Source organism: Ambystoma mexicanum, chromosome 4q, assembly GCF_040938575.1.
Source record: "Ambystoma mexicanum isolate Mex_15411 chromosome 4q, UKY_AmexF1_1, whole genome shotgun sequence".
Classification (NCBI taxonomy): Eukaryota; Metazoa; Chordata; class Amphibia; order Caudata; family Ambystomatidae; genus Ambystoma; species Ambystoma mexicanum.
In genome coordinates this window covers 1170271398-1170290029 of record NC_090928.1, presented here as the reverse complement: position 1 = coordinate 1170290029, position 18632 = coordinate 1170271398, and the positions used below count along the sequence as shown (strand labels likewise).

At 45.6% G+C, this 18632-nt stretch overlaps 1 protein-coding gene across 3 annotated transcripts in view; it reads left to right on the top strand.

The window, feature by feature from the left end:
* The window catches only part of DAAM2 (dishevelled associated activator of morphogenesis 2), an 858328-nt gene extending 844295 nt beyond the window's left edge, over window positions 1-14033 (top strand). For all 3 annotated transcript variants that reach the window (XM_069608749.1, XM_069608748.1, XM_069608750.1), the window contains one exon: window positions 1152-14033. In XM_069608749.1, the coding sequence (XP_069464850.1) occupies window positions 1152-1367 (216 nt within the window). In that variant the 3' untranslated portion in view covers window positions 1368-14033. The remainder of the gene's footprint in view (window positions 1-1151) is intronic.
* The last annotated feature ends 4599 nt before the right edge of the window (window positions 14034-18632 follow it).

Sequence of the window (18632 nt, the reverse complement as noted above, 5' to 3'; positions counted from 1 at the left end):
CAACGTGGAGTAGTTTGGCACCTTTGCAAGACATCCGTGGAGGGGTACAGGCATGAAATATTCCTTGCAGAAGTGTAAAAGGTGCCTGAGAATGGGCAGAGGAGGAAGGAGGAGATGGCAGAGTAGTCAGAGGTGAAGAAAAGGATGGAAGAGGAAGGAGAAGGCATAGTGGCCAGAGAAGCAGAGGAGGGTGCCAGAAAGGTGATGTAGGAGGGAGATGGCGGAGGGGCGTGAGAGGGGTACGTAGGGGGAGTAGGAGAAGGAAGGAAGTTGATAAAATGCAGGAAGCATCTACTGAAAAGGAGGAGATTGGCCTGAGGGCCCTGGACCAAGATGGTGTCATTTTAGTAGCCATTAATGATGGTCTTGGAGGAGTGGAAGTGGACCAGAAGGGCCTCCCACCGGGTGCCAACATTAATGGGAGAGGAGGAAAAAGGAGACAGAACAGAGACCATATGGGGATCCATAGGTTTGGAGAGGGAACAACAAAGAGGATGTCAGTGAGGGTCTGATTGGAGGAAGCACTGGTGTAGGTATCAGCAATAGGGAGGCCTGGGTTGGATACCGGGATGTCCTTTTTGAGCTTCTTCTGACCAGACCTAGTGAGAGGGATAGGATAGTCGATAGAATAGCAATTAGAGAAGATAGGGGAGACAGAGAGCACCATAGCTGGTGCAGTCAGAGAGTAAGGGGTGGGGGCAGCCCAGGCAACAGGGGGAGGGGGCATATTTTGGAAAACGTGATTTATATTGAGATAGGACATACTCTAGGTACAGAAAGAGGGGCATTCCTGTGAAGGCCATGGATTGGTTAGACCATTCGGGGACTGTATAATAGTATACATTTGAGCAAAGGCGGTGCCAGAGCCATATGGTCAGATAAACACCCGAGGAGGGCGGAGGCGGAGGGTCACAATATTTCATTGGAAGGGTTGCTACAGCATGTAACCCGTTTGCTTAATTTTAAAAAGGCAATGAAATTTCCCACTTTCATCCACCTGAGGAGATTCCAAGGCCCCACTTGTGGTCATAAAAGAAAACATATTATTTAAGTGTAAACCTTAAAATCTGCACAGTTTAACCAATATCTTTAATGATTCTGGAACTTAAGGTTGGAGTCTCATTGTCTATGTTCTGTTTTTTTTTCAACAGCTAAAAGAACAGCGTGAGAAAGAGAGGCACCTCAAGAAATCCCAACCAGGAAGCATCTCAGAAGAAAGCGGCGAGTTTGACGACCTGGTTTCGGCACTGAGGTCCGGCGAGGTCTTTGACAAGGACTTATCCAAACTCAAGCGCAACCGCAAGCGCTCAGGAAACCAAATGTTGGACACAAGCAGAGAACGGGCAGTGACTAAACTAAATTATTAAAAAATGCAGATGAGGTGAAATCACCGGAACCTGAAGATTTTGCCGCCGAGACTGCTCCATCGGGAAGGATTTCAGGCCCCGCCTTTTCCATGGATTGGTTTCACCCAAGCACAAGTGCCTCCTCAAGTGCCATTTCTAAATTGCAACTTTGGCTATTTGTATGGGACGGCACCCGCCTGTTTCTAACGAAACTGACTCGGACGACATTTGCCGTGGTGTGAAACTGGTGAACCTCGGAAGAGGGTTTGCAGAGAAATCAGTGTTTGTGTGTGCCAAATGTTTCCAACCGCCATGGAAACCATGCAGGAATATGTAGGCCTTGACTCTAATCCCAAATGTAGAGATCCCAGCAGTCCACTCGGTCATCAGTTGCCTTCTAAGGCTAGACTTTAAATGCAAAAGGCTGGAGCTGGGATTATCAATGAAAAGGCTTTTCACCTGGTTTCCCTTTTAAACTGGTATCTGGAGAAATTCCCTTGTGACAGCAAATGAAGACTTGGAGGCCTGAGATCTTGACAATCCCAGACCAAAGAGAGACCCCAGCACAGTGTGCTCCCCCCGTGCTGTTTGGGGGAACCTCCCAAAGCCTCATGGACTGCTTTAGGGATTCTAGAACTTGAGCACTGTTTAGAGAGACGTTGGATACTCATTCCTGAAAGGAATCACTGCCTCTGAATGACATGGAGCCGCTGACAAGATCTTGATATCAAAGCACTTTCCTGACAATTATCATTTTTAACACAAGCACTCCCGCCGGGGGCCTTTAAAAGGATATCGGGGATTCATAGATATTGGGGGTTCATGGAGTTCACCTCTCGCCTTCTATTTTTACAACTAAAGTAAATGTACTGTTAGAGGTGTAGCCAGGATTCATATTTGTACCATTCTCTTTGTAGGAGGCAATGGGTTTCTATGAAATGAAATGTACATGCACAGTTTCACTTCTACAGTACTTGTGATTGCAAGAAGGTATACCAAATGATCCCGAGGAGGGTGTGCTGACTGACATGCTAGCGGACATGCATAAACCCCAAAATGAGATGAAGGACACTTTCCCAACTAGCTCATGGCATAATTGGCAGACTGCCAACCTTCGAAGCCGTGGGGGATAGGATGCTACTTGTAGCTACTTGTAGCGCGGCGTGGCTATGTTGCGCAACAGTTTCGCTATGCCTCGAATGACACAGAGCTCGTTCGCTGTTGACCGCTGCTTGGGCAGGTGGGGGGGAATGGTCTATAATCTATCAGGCTGATCTATTCAAAGTCTGGTTCTTGTATCTTGTTTGGATATTCTAGGTCTGAAGGTTAGCCGAAGAATGGAAAGATCTTTGCAGACAAGGCAAATATTTCGTTTGGGATACTATTCAATAACAAGAAAACATGTTCCAAAAAGAACTTACTTTATTTTTGTAAAAATCTATGCACGTTCAGGACCGTGCAGCAAGTCTTGCTTTTTAAAATAAACCGTACCAGGGGAGGGCGGCCGCAGGAAAAGACAAAGGAGGAAAAAATGGGACCAGGGAACAAGTAGACAATGAGGGCAAGGAGGCCAGGACTGAACCATAGAAGGTTTACCAGCGATTGCTCCTTTGTGTAGCTTGTTGGTGTATTTGGTAAGGTGGCTATGAATTGCTCAACTATGCACTTTCGAACATATAATAACTACAATTTTCTAGGCCTTTATTGTAATTGGCTCTGGCAGGGTTGCCTTAAGCCAACCTTGTGCTCATCACCTTTCTATGCTAGCTCCATAAATGTCAGTGTTGGGCTGTGCCATTACCCACCGACTTCCCATTATATTTTTGATGTTAAATGGAGACCTATGCAAACAATGTTACTTACATTTGGAAGATGGGAGCATGGTACATTATGCCAGAGGTCATACAGCACTACTCCAGCCCATTGCAATGTGCACAACATGTGGGTGTCATTGACCCAACGGGATGTGTTCTAGCCGGTTTCTCACTGAATCAAAAACCCATCTCGCAATGAGCGCAGTGCCGTTGGTTCTCTAAGACTGAAACGTTATTAACATTTAAAAAACATAACCACGTACATCTCTTACCTAAAAAATCTGTTTTTATGTGGGGGTGATGGGAATGCAAGAAATATTTCTATTTAGAGGCAGTAGGTTGGTCAATATATTAGCCGTGCTTATAGACTTAACCTCCGTCTGACAAACGAGTCCCGCTAAGGCCGATTTGCATCTGGCGTTGCTAGGCAGCCGAGACATGACCTAGCAGTTTGATCGAGACTACTCAACTGAGAGTAGGCAGCAGGACCTATTAGATATGTAGGCTCACCTCTGTAAAGTTACAGTCAAACTAAAAATGTGGAAATGGAATATTAGCCAGATGAATGCCCACTGGGTAAAACCTAGGTGTTGGCTGAAACATTGTCTCTCTCACTTTTTGATTTTCTCAGTGGATTGTTGCTGTGTAAAGTGAACGGGTGTTGGAGTCAGCGACTCAGCACTGCGGCACTGTGGTATGTTGGGATGTCATTTGGTACTGTCAGTCATCCTGGTTGATTCCGTAGCTGTCAGACAACATTAATGCTAGACACTTCACAAAAAGGTCTAGGAGCCCCTCTACCAAGAACTAACACGGCCAAATAACCAGTTCTATGGGAAGGTGCCCACCCGGGAGGGTCTACAACCACATTTTATCTCATTGCACCTGTCACAGAGGAGAAATATCCATTTGCATATCAGTCTTTGTGACCTCCCTGATGAGGCCCGACTAGGCCGAAACACGTCTGGGGTTGCTGTTGGTACTCTTGTTCAGAGGAGAATTACCTAGCATTTCAGTGCTGGACTGCCCTTGTGGGTGGGACAAAGAATGCTTTGAAAATGGATATTTCTCCTCTGTGAAAGGGACAGTGAGCTTAAACGTGGTTGAAGACCCTCCCGAGTGGGCACAGTCCCATAGAGCAGGTTATTTGGCCGTGTTTGTTCTCGGTAGAGGGGCTCCAAGACCTTTCTGTGCATAAATGCTAGACACATTGGCATTTCACAGGGGCCATCTGAGCCACACTTTTAGTAGAAACAATAACTAAGTCATGTAAAGATATTCTGTGACTGTGTCCAGCAGTGAAAGGATCTGGATGAGGATCTGGCTACTTGCCCAAAATGCCAATGTTTCATGTGTGACCCCTTCCCGCAAACTGCAGACACTACGCTCAAATTCCACATCTAGGTCAGTGGCTGCAAATAGCAATGGAGCATGTCTTCCTTCTCTCTCGTGATAATTCCATTGTACACAATACTATCATGCATCTCTGGGCTTTTAACATAACTCTCTCTGCATTCCAGGCAGCCTGTTGCATTAAACTGACATGAAAATGTACTGCTTTTGAGGAGTTCTTGTACAGTAAGTGCTACTGGGGTGTGGCCAATGTAGTGTATGTTTACAGTGCTAGTGTACCCCCAACAGTGGGGTCCATGTTGTAAATATGCACATGCGCGGTTTGCAGCCTGTCCATCTATTTAAGGATAGAAGGCATCAACACCAGTGAGAGATGAATAAAGGGAGGCGGGGGGGGGAGGGGAAAGAATGGGGAGGGGACGAAAGCCTGCCTTCCATATGTGCTGATTCCCCAGAAAGAGAAAGGCCTCTCACACCTGCGTTCATTTAGTCTTTCCAAAAAATCTAAACTGGAACAAAGTTCTATTCTCTTCTGCTCTGTTTTGTTCTATTCTCTTATACTTTGCTCTATGTTAATTCCATATATCATATGCTAATTTCTTTCTATTCTAGTCTAATTACATTCTATCCTGTCCTACTCTCATTTCATTCTATTGTCAACTCCAATTCAATGCAATTCTATTTTATTCTATGCCATCCTATTCCACTCCATGCTACTCCTCCCTGCTGATTACATTCGAGCCCACTATATGTATTTTTTTCCACTCCACAGTGTTTGACTCTTTCGCGTTAGCGCTATTGGCTTTCACTGTAGTTAATACTGGGGCTTATTGGCCCAGAAGCCTGACTTAAGGCCCCAAACAAGAAGGAAAAAGCACATAATGGGAGGTTCAGGGCTCATAACCTCTGGTATTGCCCAAGTGGTGGAAAGCTATCATATTATTAGCAACGTGCTGTTGGGCACGATGCTTAGATGTCACCTTGCTTATCTGTACTTCCAGGACAGGTGGGTGAGCTATGGATAGAAAGGTGGAAAAAAAGACACTCTAAGATGTCCGCCGAGTAAGTGGCGATTGGCTGCCATGTGTACCTAGTCCTTTTCTTGTTTCTGTGGCGTGGGAGGCCAGTGGATATCGAAAGAGTTGAAGAAGGCTTAGGCAGACGAGGGAGAGTAGAGGAACCAGGTAAGTAAGAAGACCTAGGAGGGAAGCACAAGGCACCTAGAGTGACGGCAGAGAGCCTGACAGCTGTGAGGATCGCTGACCATACCAGTGTCGTTATGGAGCTAACCTTATTGGCTGCTTCAGGTGGGATGTTTTTGTAGACAATATAAGGAAGTGAACGTCCACATTGTTGGCCATGTCTACACATCTAGGCGCATGCAGTTTGCTCATGTTCACTTAGCAATTCCGGCATTGTGTGGTGGAGCCTGTGAAATTGAAAGGGGGGTTCAACTGACAGGAACAGTTTCCACACATAGGAATCTCACCCCCGCACAGGAAACACGCAGACCAGACCATTAGAAGAGGAGAGGGCTCATTGGAGCTCATATCGCGTGTACCTCATAAATAAAAAGAAAAGTGGCTTATGCCGTAGGAAACACACCTGATATATCAGAGGGCAAAGTTTAATCCATACATCTCAATTTTCCAAACGCAGAAACAATCCTAAAAATGTTGTTCCTGTTATTTCTGATGCTATGGTCAATGCCCAATATATAGTTGTGTATTGATAGACTCTGATGATGCATATTCTCTTGCTGGGCTACTAGCTTAGTGTCTTTGGCCAGGAATGTGGTTACTAATGCCACTTGATATTTCCTCCTGAGAAATTCTGAAAGGTGCCCCCTTGAGCTTTGCAGTTCAGCTTAGTGTCTTTGGCCAGGAATGTGGTTACTAATGCCACTAGCCATTTTCTCCTGAGCAATTCTGAAAAATGCCCCCTTGAGCTTTGCAGTGCAGCTTACTGTCTTTGGCAGGGAATGTGGTTACTAATGCCACTAGCCATATCCTCCTGAGAAATTCTGAAAGATGCCTGCTTGAGCTTTGCAGCCCAGCTTAGTGTCTTTGGCCAGGAATGTGGTTACTAATGCCCCTTGACATTTGCTCCTGAGAAATTGTGAAAGATGCCTGCTTGAGCTTTGCAGCCCAGCTTAGTGTCTTTGGCCAGGAATGTGGTTACTAATGCCACTTGACATTTTCCCCTGAGAAATTCTGAAAGATGCCCCCTTGAGCTTTGCAGTCCAGCTTAGTGTCTTTGGCCAGCAACAGGTTACTAATGCCACTAGCCATATCCTCCTGATAGATTCTGAAAGATGCCTGCTTGAGCTTTGCAGCCCAGCTTAGTGTCTTTGGCCAGGAATGTGGTTACTAATGCCACTTGACATTTTCCCCTGAGAAATTCTGAAAGATGCCCCCTTGAGCTTTGCAGTCCAGCTTAGTGTCTTTGGCCAGCAACAGGTTACTAATGCTACTAGTCATTTGCTCATGGGAAATTCAGAAAGCTGCCCCCTTGAGCTTTGCAGTCCAGCTTACTGCTTTTGGCTGGGAATGTGGTTACTAATGCCACTAGCCATATCCTCCTGATAGATTCTGAAAGATGCCTGCTTGAGCTTTGCAGTCCAGCTTAGTGTCTTTGGCCGGGGAATGTGGTTACTCATGCTACTAGTAATTTGCTCCTGAGAAATTCTGAAAGATGCCTGCTTGAGCTTTGCAGCCCTGCACATTTGAAGGTGGGGTGTGAGGTTGATAACCTCACTGAAGCATCTCATTGGGCAAGTCACTGTCTGCAGGCAAGTGATCCCATGGTCTTGGACTTCTCACGTGAACCTGGTCCGCTTGCTAAGACTCTTCGGTGAGAGAGTCGGTACAGACACGTTGACGCTTCTTCTAATGGTCACATGAATGTGTCCATCAGTTGTCGTGTGCTGATGAGGTCTTGTGATAGACAGGAGTGTGATCACTGAGAATCAGCTGCTGAAATGTGAACTGGTGAAGAGAAAGTGTGATAGTGTTCAACCGTTTGGTATGAACACCTACACAAACATGAGCATTACTTTAAAAAGACACATCTCTGGGGGGGACTCTGGTCACAGGTAGAAGAAGTGGCATCTAGTTGTTGGGGCTGGACTGCCCTTTGTGTTTTGAGGCAAAGCCTTGTTTGCTGTACTTATGGCGTTTCCACTTCTGCATTGTCACAGACTGGCTAAAAATGATCGAAGCAAAGGCATCGGAAAGCAGCATCCAGTGGTTATGATTATTTCTAAACGCTGCATCCATGCCTTCTTCGCTGCTTTGCAATGTTACTGAGACCACTGCTCTGCTTGAAGTAACATAGTTGATGCAGAATATCCTTAATACCCGTATAAGAGCACACATGCAATCTAGAAGATGCACCTGTGCAAACTAGAGGAGAAGTCACACATGCAGTCTAGAAATCGACACACCTGTGCAATCTAGTGGACACACCTGTGCAATTTAGTAGAAGACACACATGTGCAATTTGGGAGATGGTGCACCCTTGCAATCTACAAGAAGAGGCAATGTTTATGAAGACACACCTGTGCAATCTAGTAGACACAGCTGTGCAATCTAGAAGAAGATTGCACAATGTAGAATCGGACCCACCTGTGCAATCTAGTTGATTAATCTGTGGAATCTAGTGTTAAACACACCTGTGCAATCTAGAAGACGATGCCTCTGTGCAATATAGGAGAAGAGGCACCTGTACAATGTAGAAGTAGACCCACCTCTGCAGTCTAATAGTACATGCACCTGTGCAATCTAGAAGAAGAGGCACCTGTGCAGTCTAGAAGAAGAGGCACCTGTGCAGTCTAGAAGAAGAGGCACCTGTGCAATCTAGAAGAGGCACCTGTGCAGTCTAGAAGAAGAGGCACCTGTGCAGTCTAGAAGAAGGGGCACCTGTGCAGTCTAGAAGAAGAGGCACCTGTGCAGTCTAGAAGAAGGGTCACCTGTGCAATCTAGAAGAAGAGGCACCTGTGCAATCTAGAAGAGGCACCTGTGCAGTCTAGAAGAAGGGGCACCTATGCAGTCTAGAAGAAGAGGCACCTGTGCAGTCTAGAAGAAGGGGCACCTGTGCAATCTAGAAGAAGAGGCACCTGTGCAATCTAGAAGAGGCACCTGTGCAGTCTAGAAGAAGGGGCACCTGTGCAGTCTAGAAGAAGAGGCACCTGTGCAGTCTAGAAGAAGGGGCACCTGTGCAATCTAGAAGAAGAGGCACCGGTGCAGTTTGAAAGTGGACACACCCATGCAATCTGCTAGGTTCAATCTACTACACGCACCTGTGGAATCTAGAAGATGCAACAGAGCAATGTGGAATCTAGTAGGAGAACCACCTTTGCAATCTTTTCCAAAATGCTTTAAAATGCACAATAACCCCCATGAGACATCAATGTATATTGTTAACCCATGTATAAACCACATGTCTGTGTGCTTTCCCGAAAATAGTGCTGTTACGCTCGAGTTAATTTTTTGGGTAATTTCTTGGGCTTGTCTGCTAAACCTCCCATCCTGTCAACTCTCACAAATATTAGGACAATAAGAAAAGGGTGAGCCTCCTCCTGGTGCTGCTCCTTAGAAAGGCCCCTCACGCTCCTTGAAGCACCAGACCAGTCCTCTTCTACAGGAGGAAGTGTCTTCGAGCGGCTCGCACTTAGTGCGCATGTGCAGTCACGCATGCGCATATCTCGTGTTCTGGATACTCTTTCATGTTATTTTCGTCATGCATACCTGGATACACACTGACTGTACTTTGCGTACTTTCAGGAACTTGAGCTGAAAACGGCCCACTAAATTCAATGAACAGTGGCAATTCATTTCCGGGTCAGGAGCAGATTCGCAGTGTGACTTCCATGGAGCAGCAGGTTGCCCGTGGGCGTGCAGTATTATGTTGCCACCCCCGCCAGCTTCAGCAGAGCCTGGGACTGTGAGCAAGCTGAAGTCATCCAGCACTTTCAAAGTCTATCCTGCTTGTGTGCATAGTGTGCCAACACAGAGAACTCTGGGAGGAATTCGCAGCATGACTCCAAATGCTGACAAGGTATTTGTCTTGACAAGGCATGAGACACGCCAATCTGGAAAGTCAGAGCAAGGCATGTAGGCCGGGGCGGTGCATACAACCGCTATCCTTTTTCCTACATATCCCTAATTGTTGCTGAAATAATGTATCTGTTTGTTGCTTCTTCTACTTTGGCCCGGGGCATGTCAAGTTTTGCATAAACGGAAAGTCCTTAGACATTGCATGCCTTCCAAGCTGTCATCTGAATGGAACTCTTGCTAAGCCGCACGGTATGGCACCGGGACACCATGAGTCCTATATTTTTAGCATGAGGCTGCCAAGTGTTGGCATTGGAGTGTGTTGTCTATTTGTTGAGGAAATCACTAATTTCCCTCCTGAGCTGTGAGTCACTGCCATGCATCTCTGGGACTTGCATACTTTTGTTGAGCCGGGGCATCATTGCACTCGTGTGCAATATGCAAATTGTGGTGCTGTGTGGGCTGGATGAACGGTACACTCAATGTGTCATGTGGAAAGGGAACAGACTGTCCCGTAGCACCACAGTAAGGTATGACGGCAGAGAAAGAAGCTCAGGTGCCCGCTTGGTTTTGAAGCGTGGTGCCCCGTGTTCTGGCTCCTTGGGAGGTGGTTCTTTTGTTCCAGGCAGGAAATCATTCTGAACAGATACCAGAAAGTGTGTTTGGAGGGACGGATGTGATTGCTGGACTACATGTACGCTACTGCCGGAACCCCCCCCACCTCACTTCACCCTAAAAATACCTGATATCATTACCTCGGCAGGTAGTGGGCTGAGTCGGTTCTGCTGGGATTCAAACTTACGAAGTACAGGCTTGCCCCATGTCAGAGGTGAGTGCTTATCCCAAGAGCTATCCACCCGGAAACCACATGCTTGGATAGCTCTATCACTATGAGTTGCAAACTTCATCGTAATCTGAAACTATGGTCTTTAAGATGGGTTGATATTGGAAAGAGAAGTTAAGGGCCGGCCTCTGACGTACTCATAATCTTAAACACTTTGTGTATAGGTGCATTATAAATACCCAATAAATAAATAAAATACATTTAACGTGAATACCAGGAACCAGAATGCACTGGGAGGGAACCTACCTAAATGACCCACTCTAAGCTTGATCTCTTAATTGCTTGTGCCAAATTTTCAATGATCACATGGCGGGCTCTTGCATAAACTTCACAAGTCAAGCCCCATTGTATGCGGTTATGCAATAAGCAGTGACTGCTACAGTTCTACGTGCTTTCACCACAATGTGTTTAAACGTGGTAAGTTTTGTAGAGCCAGGTGTATTGTGGCATTTTCAAATATTTAAATTGCTATGAAAATGTGCCCCTATGCTCTCCTCTCCTGCACCCTGCTCCCAGCCCCCTCTTACGCCACCTCTGCATACCCCCATCCCCCATATATAAACATATGGGGAGGAAGGATAGCTCTGAGGCAACACGTTTGTCTTGGAAGCAAGACAATGCAGCGCAACACAGGTTCGAATCCCCATGCCGCACTTAGAAACCACTCGTTGGTATTCAGCACGTTATAAAAGAACAATTATAATGAATTATATATACATGCATAGGGTCGACTCAAAGAAACTTAGCACTTTTTAAAATCTCATGGTGAAACCAGTGGATGCCGACTGTTGCAGGGGAGGAACCTGCGTTTTCACAGCAAGGGAAGGCCTGGTCCCCAGAGCAGAGCCTTCCCTCCCTCCACCCCCAGGTTACTTGCATGTTAGCTTTTTCAATGGTCTTCCACCCTCCATCCCATATTCCTCAAGCAACCCTACACACAAAGACTTGGGGAGCGGCCACTTACTGTGAGATATAAGCAGCTCCGTTCAGACATGCACGTCGACAGACTTTAGAAGCCGCCCCCTAGGTGGCTAGGCAGGTGCCCCTGTGTTGCTTTGGCTGTTCTTCTGGAGTCCTGGGAAGCAGCTTAGATGGTATTCCTGGTATATCAGACCAGGAACTTCCGCTCCTTCCTTCTGGAATGCTCTCTGGTCCCTACTTAGGATGTTGTCAATGTCTCAAGGACTGACTTCCTTCCACCTGCTGGCCCACTCCTCTAGTTTGGAGATGCCTGAGGGCCAGGGGCAAGGGCCCCTTTGATCATTGACAACGTTGGCCCTGATGCAGCCTTTATCTGTTGAGCCCTTGCACAGAAAGACTCTTTATGAAGGAGAAAGCATGGCTATGATGTCAGTAACCAGCCACGCCCCCATTGTTTTTTAGACTTAGCTGATAGGTGGCAGAGCCATCCGTTTGCCAATTGTTGCCATGCACTTGATAAAGGGTTGGGGTGATCGACTGGACCAAGTGCTGCATTGCAAACCATCCTTGCTGCGTGTATTTCTCTTGTGCAAATTAGTCAAATACAAAAGAGCGCACAGAGCACGGAAAGTTGCGAGTGTGCGCTCTATGGGGTGGGGCGAGAGAATGGTTGCCATGCAGGCGTAGAGATTGGTTGCCATGCCCATCTATCGCTGAAAGATGCAGGTGAGGGGTGGAGCACCCCGAGTGTTGTCATGGAGCTGCTAGAAAAAGAAAGAGGACAGACCAAGATTCATAAAATCTGAGAGTGCACTGGCTCCCAGTGTACTGCAGTCAGCGCAAGCGGACTGTAAATGCTTGTGGAATGCCAGCATAAGAGCCACATCTATTGGCTTTGACAGAGCTTAACAGACCACTGAGCCTACCAATAAAGACCACCGTCTCTGCACAAAAAGTATTTGAAAAAAATCATTCCCTCCCCAGAAGGAGCCTGCTAGATTCTGAGTTCATGATTTTTCTCTCCTTGTTGAGAGAGCCCCCCTCCTTCGCCTTTTTCACCCCAGAAAGCTTCCCCTCCTTTACAGAGCCTAACATGCATCCCATGAATGACCTGGGAGGAAGGGGCGCTTATAAAAATTGTACAGTTATGTACAAGTTGTATGCAATTGTGTTTTTAAACATGTTTTTTAAAATGAAATGTCTTAATAATTAAGTTTTAGTAATGTCTAAGCAATCTGTAAATCGATAAGTTTATTTATTTTGCCTAATTTTAGTTTGCTACGTACGGTATACACTGCATCGCAAGCAATGACTATTGAGACTCTGCCAGGGCATTAACCCTGGGCCTTAAAGAAGAAGTCTGCGTGGAAGAGGGGCCCAAAAGCCTTGTGGCCATAGTTCTCAAAGTGCTGGCGTGCCTAGCACTGTCCTTGCCCAACTCCCATGCGCCACAATGCCTTCCCAAACCAGTCATGACTGCATGTGTGTTCAATACGAGCCTGGCTGAGTGCACCGGGTGGGCAGGTACTCAGCAACTCAGGACTTTGCACAGCTGGCATAAAAGCTTGAGTTCCCCAGTGCCTGCTCGCCTCACGTTCCCTAGCTGTTGGCAGGAGGGAGGGCATGGAAGCTAGGACATATTCTGATAATAGGTACAACTGCCATCCTTGGCAACACCTCCAGTGTGCCCGCTGGAACGCCAGCCCCGCTTGTCTTCACTGCTGTCTCCCGCACATCATGCGCTCTACCACATGCAACAGTCAAGGCTAGGATACTGCCCTGCTATTGGTCATTTTGCGTTCCACAAGGCGGACCCCGGTGCAGCCCTGTTCTCAACTTGTTACCTTTCTTCCATTCTCTATTGAGTTCTTCACAGTTGAATAGGTGGAATGAAAATAGCTTTGCCCTGGGCCCCTTAGCCACTGTTCTCCTTTGGATGTGCACTTAGTATTTTTCCCATGTGATTGACAAAACAAATACATTTTTGCACTACTATGCTAAAAGAAAATAACATAGTGGGTGTTATAGGCTTCTAGTGCAAGTAGACGTACCCACGTTTTATTTGAGACTTGGTGTATATAGCACATGTAAGTATTATTTCCGTCTAATATGATGTGTTACAAATATTTGCCCCACAAAGGCCCTACAACTGACAAAAGCATAGACTTCAAGTTCCCTTGGTGGTGGGCAGGAGGTGTGTTATTGTGAACAGGGCAGGAGTGAGTACACAGCTCGGGAAAAAGATTGTGATCTACAAAATGGCTCCCTCCATTACCCCTGCACTATTACCCAGACTCAGGGAAGCTGGGCATTGAAAGGTCATCCGGGTACCAACAGGTTATTGTCGATGATGCAGCATCACAATCTTTGCAGCCCGAATCATACCGGGAGGGAAAGAATGACACACAGCGTAGCTCTTCAGAGTGCTGCAGTGGGGTACGCCGGCAACACATATCACTGCATTCACTCCGCTTGCTCCTGGTCGGCTCCCAGCTTTAGCCGCTTCCCCTCTTTCACGCAGTTGTCTGTGCTGGGAGCCCTGATGTGGTGCAATGCCTTGGTATGTCCTCATTTGTTGGTCAGTTTAAAATTATAAATTGAACTAAATGTACAAAACACGTAGTTTACTTTTTTGCACCTTTTTTTTATAAGAATATACTGTAATACTAAAATAAAAATTAAAATATATATATTGACCCAACTGTTTGTCTTCAGTTTTATGTTTGAAATTCAGACAGTGTTTTCTTCTCCTTTTTGTATATGTGTCTTCAGATGAATTGGAGAATGAAGAAAAAGTTGACCAAGATTTATAATATGTACACCTTAAAGCACTTTTGGCATCCAGGCAACTAGGCAGTGTAGGGAACAATTGGCAGATATCTGGTGCTTCAGCATGTCAAACCCACTCCCAAGCTTTCATGTTCACCATGAGCTAACATCCAGAAGTGGCATACAGGCCAATCATGTATGTAACGATTTATTGAGAGGCGACCCACAACACGGGGAGTTCATAAGGTGTCACACAACAGAATGTTTGATGGATTCTTTGTTCAGCCCAATTTCAGACTCATATCATGCCACATGGATCCCTCCTCCTGTGCCAACAATAAGCCAAGAACCAGGCCGGGGTACTCATAATATATTTATATTTATTTGAGCTATAGGTAATGGAGATCACAACGAAACTACACAAGCCACCTTCTCTCTGGGTCTCAATGAAACTTTTTTTTGACATAAATGAATCACACAAGGTGGTTTGGAGAACACAAATCACAATACTTCATGCAGATTTCAGTTTTTAAAGAATAATTAACATTGGTTAATGAACACAATCAATTTACATATGCAGTGCTGTGCAATTTCGATTTTCCTGCACGCTTAAAAAGGCTAGCAGTTTGGTTTACAGATGTGTACAAATGCATATGGCAATTATTATTTCACCCTAACTTTTGTTTCGAAATAAATATAGGGTGATTTTAAAGCAAGACATACATCACATGATCAATGATGGATACATGAGGTCTCACTTTGTCAAAGCACTTCTCCACCCAGGCCCAAAACCCATGCATCAATGACATGCAGCACCCTTCTATTTAAAGGCCAGGTCTAGGGAGTGGGGACAGTTTAGAAGTGTGTGTTTCAGACCCCCTCCCTTGAAGGCAAGTGTTGGCAAAGTTGGACAGTAAAATGGGGATGATTTAGGAATTTAGTGTTTTCAGACCCCCCTTCACTTAAAGGCCTGCGTCGGGCCTGTGTGATTCATTTATTCCTGACAGCATTCATAAATGCTTCTTTCACCTCCAGAATTGTCCCACCTTGCCTGAAGGAGTCATGAGTGTGCCCACCTCTGAAAAAAGCATCCTTAGAATCTCCTTTGCCAAACAACTACAGACCCATCACCACCATGCCCTCCCCGTAACAAATCCTAGACAAAGCTGCATACATCCAAATCAAACAATTCCTGGAAACAAACAGCATCCTAGGAAAAAGGCAATTAGGTTTCCTCCATGGGCACAGGACTGAAACTGCCTTACTGGACCTAAAGACCCAACCAGGTGAAATAATGGATGAAAGCAAGCCAGCGCTGCTCCTCCTTCTTGACTTGTCTGCCGCCTTTGATCTTGTGGACCACAGGACCCTCTGCAGACAACTCATTAACTCAGTCCAATTCTCCCCGGAAGCCACTGCCTGGGTTACCTCCTTCCTTGAAGGGAGAGCCATGAAGGTATTCTCAGAGCAGGCTTGCGCAGCTCCGACCACCATTCATTGAGTAGTACCACAGGGTTACTGCACCTCTCCCACTTTGTACAATCTCTTCACCCGACTCAATAAATTGGACAATCTCAGCATAGCCTACACAAACTATGCTGATGATACACAAGTACTCCTTCCTATCACTGCCGCATATGAAAGCGATGCAGAAATATTATGTAAAACATACGCCACCATCCAAGCCTGGATGGCAGCTAATGGTCCATGCCTCAACAGAGATAAAACTGAAATCCTCATTGTAGGTCCCAAGGAAACACTTAACAGGCTCGAGAAACTGTACAACTTTTTATTTGTCATAGACAACACCCAACTCCCTGCCTCAACAGCTGTCAGAACACTTGGGGTGTACATTAACTCCACTCTCTCAGTGACACGCCAAGTTAGCGCCATTGCTTCATCAGCTGCATTCACAACCAAACTAATCAATGCGGTCAAACCTTACCTTTCCATGCCTAACTGCCTCTCAATTGTCAGAGCTACCATTGGAGCCAAATAATAAGAATAATGCTCTTAGGGCGGCCCTCAGCATTCCCAAACGAGAGCACATCTCCTGCGCCAGACAAGATGCTCACTGGCTCCTGGTCAAAGAATGGGTACTCTTCAAGACACTAGCCATAACGCATAAATGCCTCTCACTCACAGCCCCCCCCATATCTTGCTGAAAAGGTAATTAGAGCTACCTCCTCTAGACCCTGGAGGTCACATCAATCCAATCAGCTCAAAGTCCCCACCTTCAAAAGGGCTGACACAGGAGGTGCCAGCTTCACTTACATTGCTCCCAAACATTGGAAAGTCCTCCTCAAAACCCTTTGGAATGAAACTGCTCACCCAGCATTCCGGAAATCGCTCAAAACTGAGCTCTTCAATTAGCTCACCCCAGTACGTACTGCCCTCTCACTCCTCCCTAACGGGGTAGGTATTCTTACATCTGAAGGACGTCCTGTTTTTACCTAAACCTCTGAGCATGTAACTCTGCATACTCTTCTGTTTTCTGTGTCAATGTAACTTTCACCTGTCTAGCATTAGGTTCAATGTAACCAAGAACCACAGACAGGCGCTCTTGTCTATTGTCCTTGTAAAACAGCGCCACGATGCCCCAGGGCCGCTTTGGGCGCTTAATAAATGTTAAAAAATAAATAAATAAATAAATAAATAAATAAGGGGACGTTTGTTTTGAATACCCATGTAGAAGTCCCCACTGACCAGAATGCTCTGCTTTGCTTGTCACAATATCTTTCTTTAAGCATGAAGCCTTCCTTATAATATATTCATTTGGTAGCTGAACACTTTTCTCCACGTGTACATTTCCACTTGCAAAATACACACACTTCAGAACATTTCCGTTTCAGTCCCTTGATTTACACACAGCAATTTGTATTAATGTTGCAAACGTTAATGAGGGGCTTCTGTATTGGAAGGTGGGGCTTATGTCTCTTTAAATGAAAATGTTGCTTGGCTTTAACTCTCACATGCGAGGCCCAGTTTCCCTTTCTTTCCAATGTATGGCACTTTTAAATGTGTGGCACTTTCAGTGAAAATGCTGCCTTTATCGCTCAGCCAGCAATGTTATGTGCCTTTCCTATCTGCACTCTGATTAAGCTTTGAAGCATTCTCTTGATTTCAACTGCAGAATGGCACACACTGCTCCTTATGTCATCTTCAGCAAGATACATAGGTTCATGCAGCAGGGTCTTTCACTGTGTTACGTTTTTGTTTTAGGCCTGTCATTTTATGTAGTGTGCCTGGCCATTAGATGTAATGTCTCACAGGAGAGGCCTACTTGGCATTTCAGTTCGTGTCATGTGAGGCTGTCATTTAACCCCAAATGTACATATACACATAGCCTATGAACCTCACTAGCTATGAGCCAATACATCATTTTCTCAATAACTACAATATTTTTCAAATAAAAATCAATATTGTTCATAAACGGTAATCGGATTTTCCTTAAGTCATTCTCTCATATACTCACAAATGGTTTACAAACATATCAAGGCCTGGGCACACAGAGGTCGCCTTCTAGTTTGTTGTCCAGAGAAAGGGACAGAGAGCAACACAGCTACTCAGTGGCGAGTAAGCCAAAGTGAGAGCTAATAGCTGAATTTTGAAATTATTCTGATTGGAAATCTGTGCAACTGAGGGTCAGGAGTCAACAGAAATGGAACGTAAGGCTGCAACAATCAGCAACAAATATGTTGCAACTTGCCTCAATCATGGTACATGCAGAATATATACTCCTCTCAAATTATGTGATCATAAGAGATTGTGTCTACAATGATCGACCATGTTGATATAGGAAAAGGATACTAAATGGTACACTGGTAGCCATATTGAAATAATCTCAAAGTATGGTTTGCGGCAGACATATTTAAATGTAAGGACAAAGTGTCTTCTTTCCTGTTTTACCACAATCCACAAGCTGTAGTCCTGACTGAGCCCCCAGGCCAGTTAAAGCTCACCAATACAAACCAATGGAGGCAGAAAGGAACCGTGCCGCTGGGGCAATGCGCTGATCCAGATGCCACCAGCCAGGCTAGTCCCAATGCCGCAAGCCACCATGTTCATACTGGCACCCTGCATCACCATAACAATCCCTATGAATTGGATCACCACGCGGTAACCAACACTTTGCCATGTGAACATACAGCCTCCTCTCACCTTGAGCCCCTAGCTTACTGCCACATCGACAATGATCTAGGCGGGGAAGACAATACACTGGAAATCAAAAGCAGCTTCCCAACGCCCACTACCAACAGGATATGCAAATGACCCAAACAACTTTGAGAAACAGACATTTCCAAAATCTTAAACCCATCATGACCGTCCGCAGGCACTGATCAGAAGAGTGGGCCATGATCAAGGGGTTTCTATTTTTGTTTTTATGAAACTTCGAAACTGCATCATGACCCCAAGTAATCAAGTAATGCACAATGAAACATCTGTTAGTGAAGTGCCTATAGGGGACAGTATACGTGTGCACCTACATGCAAACAGGCCCCCTCCGCTGCAATTCTCGTCATTTGCTCTG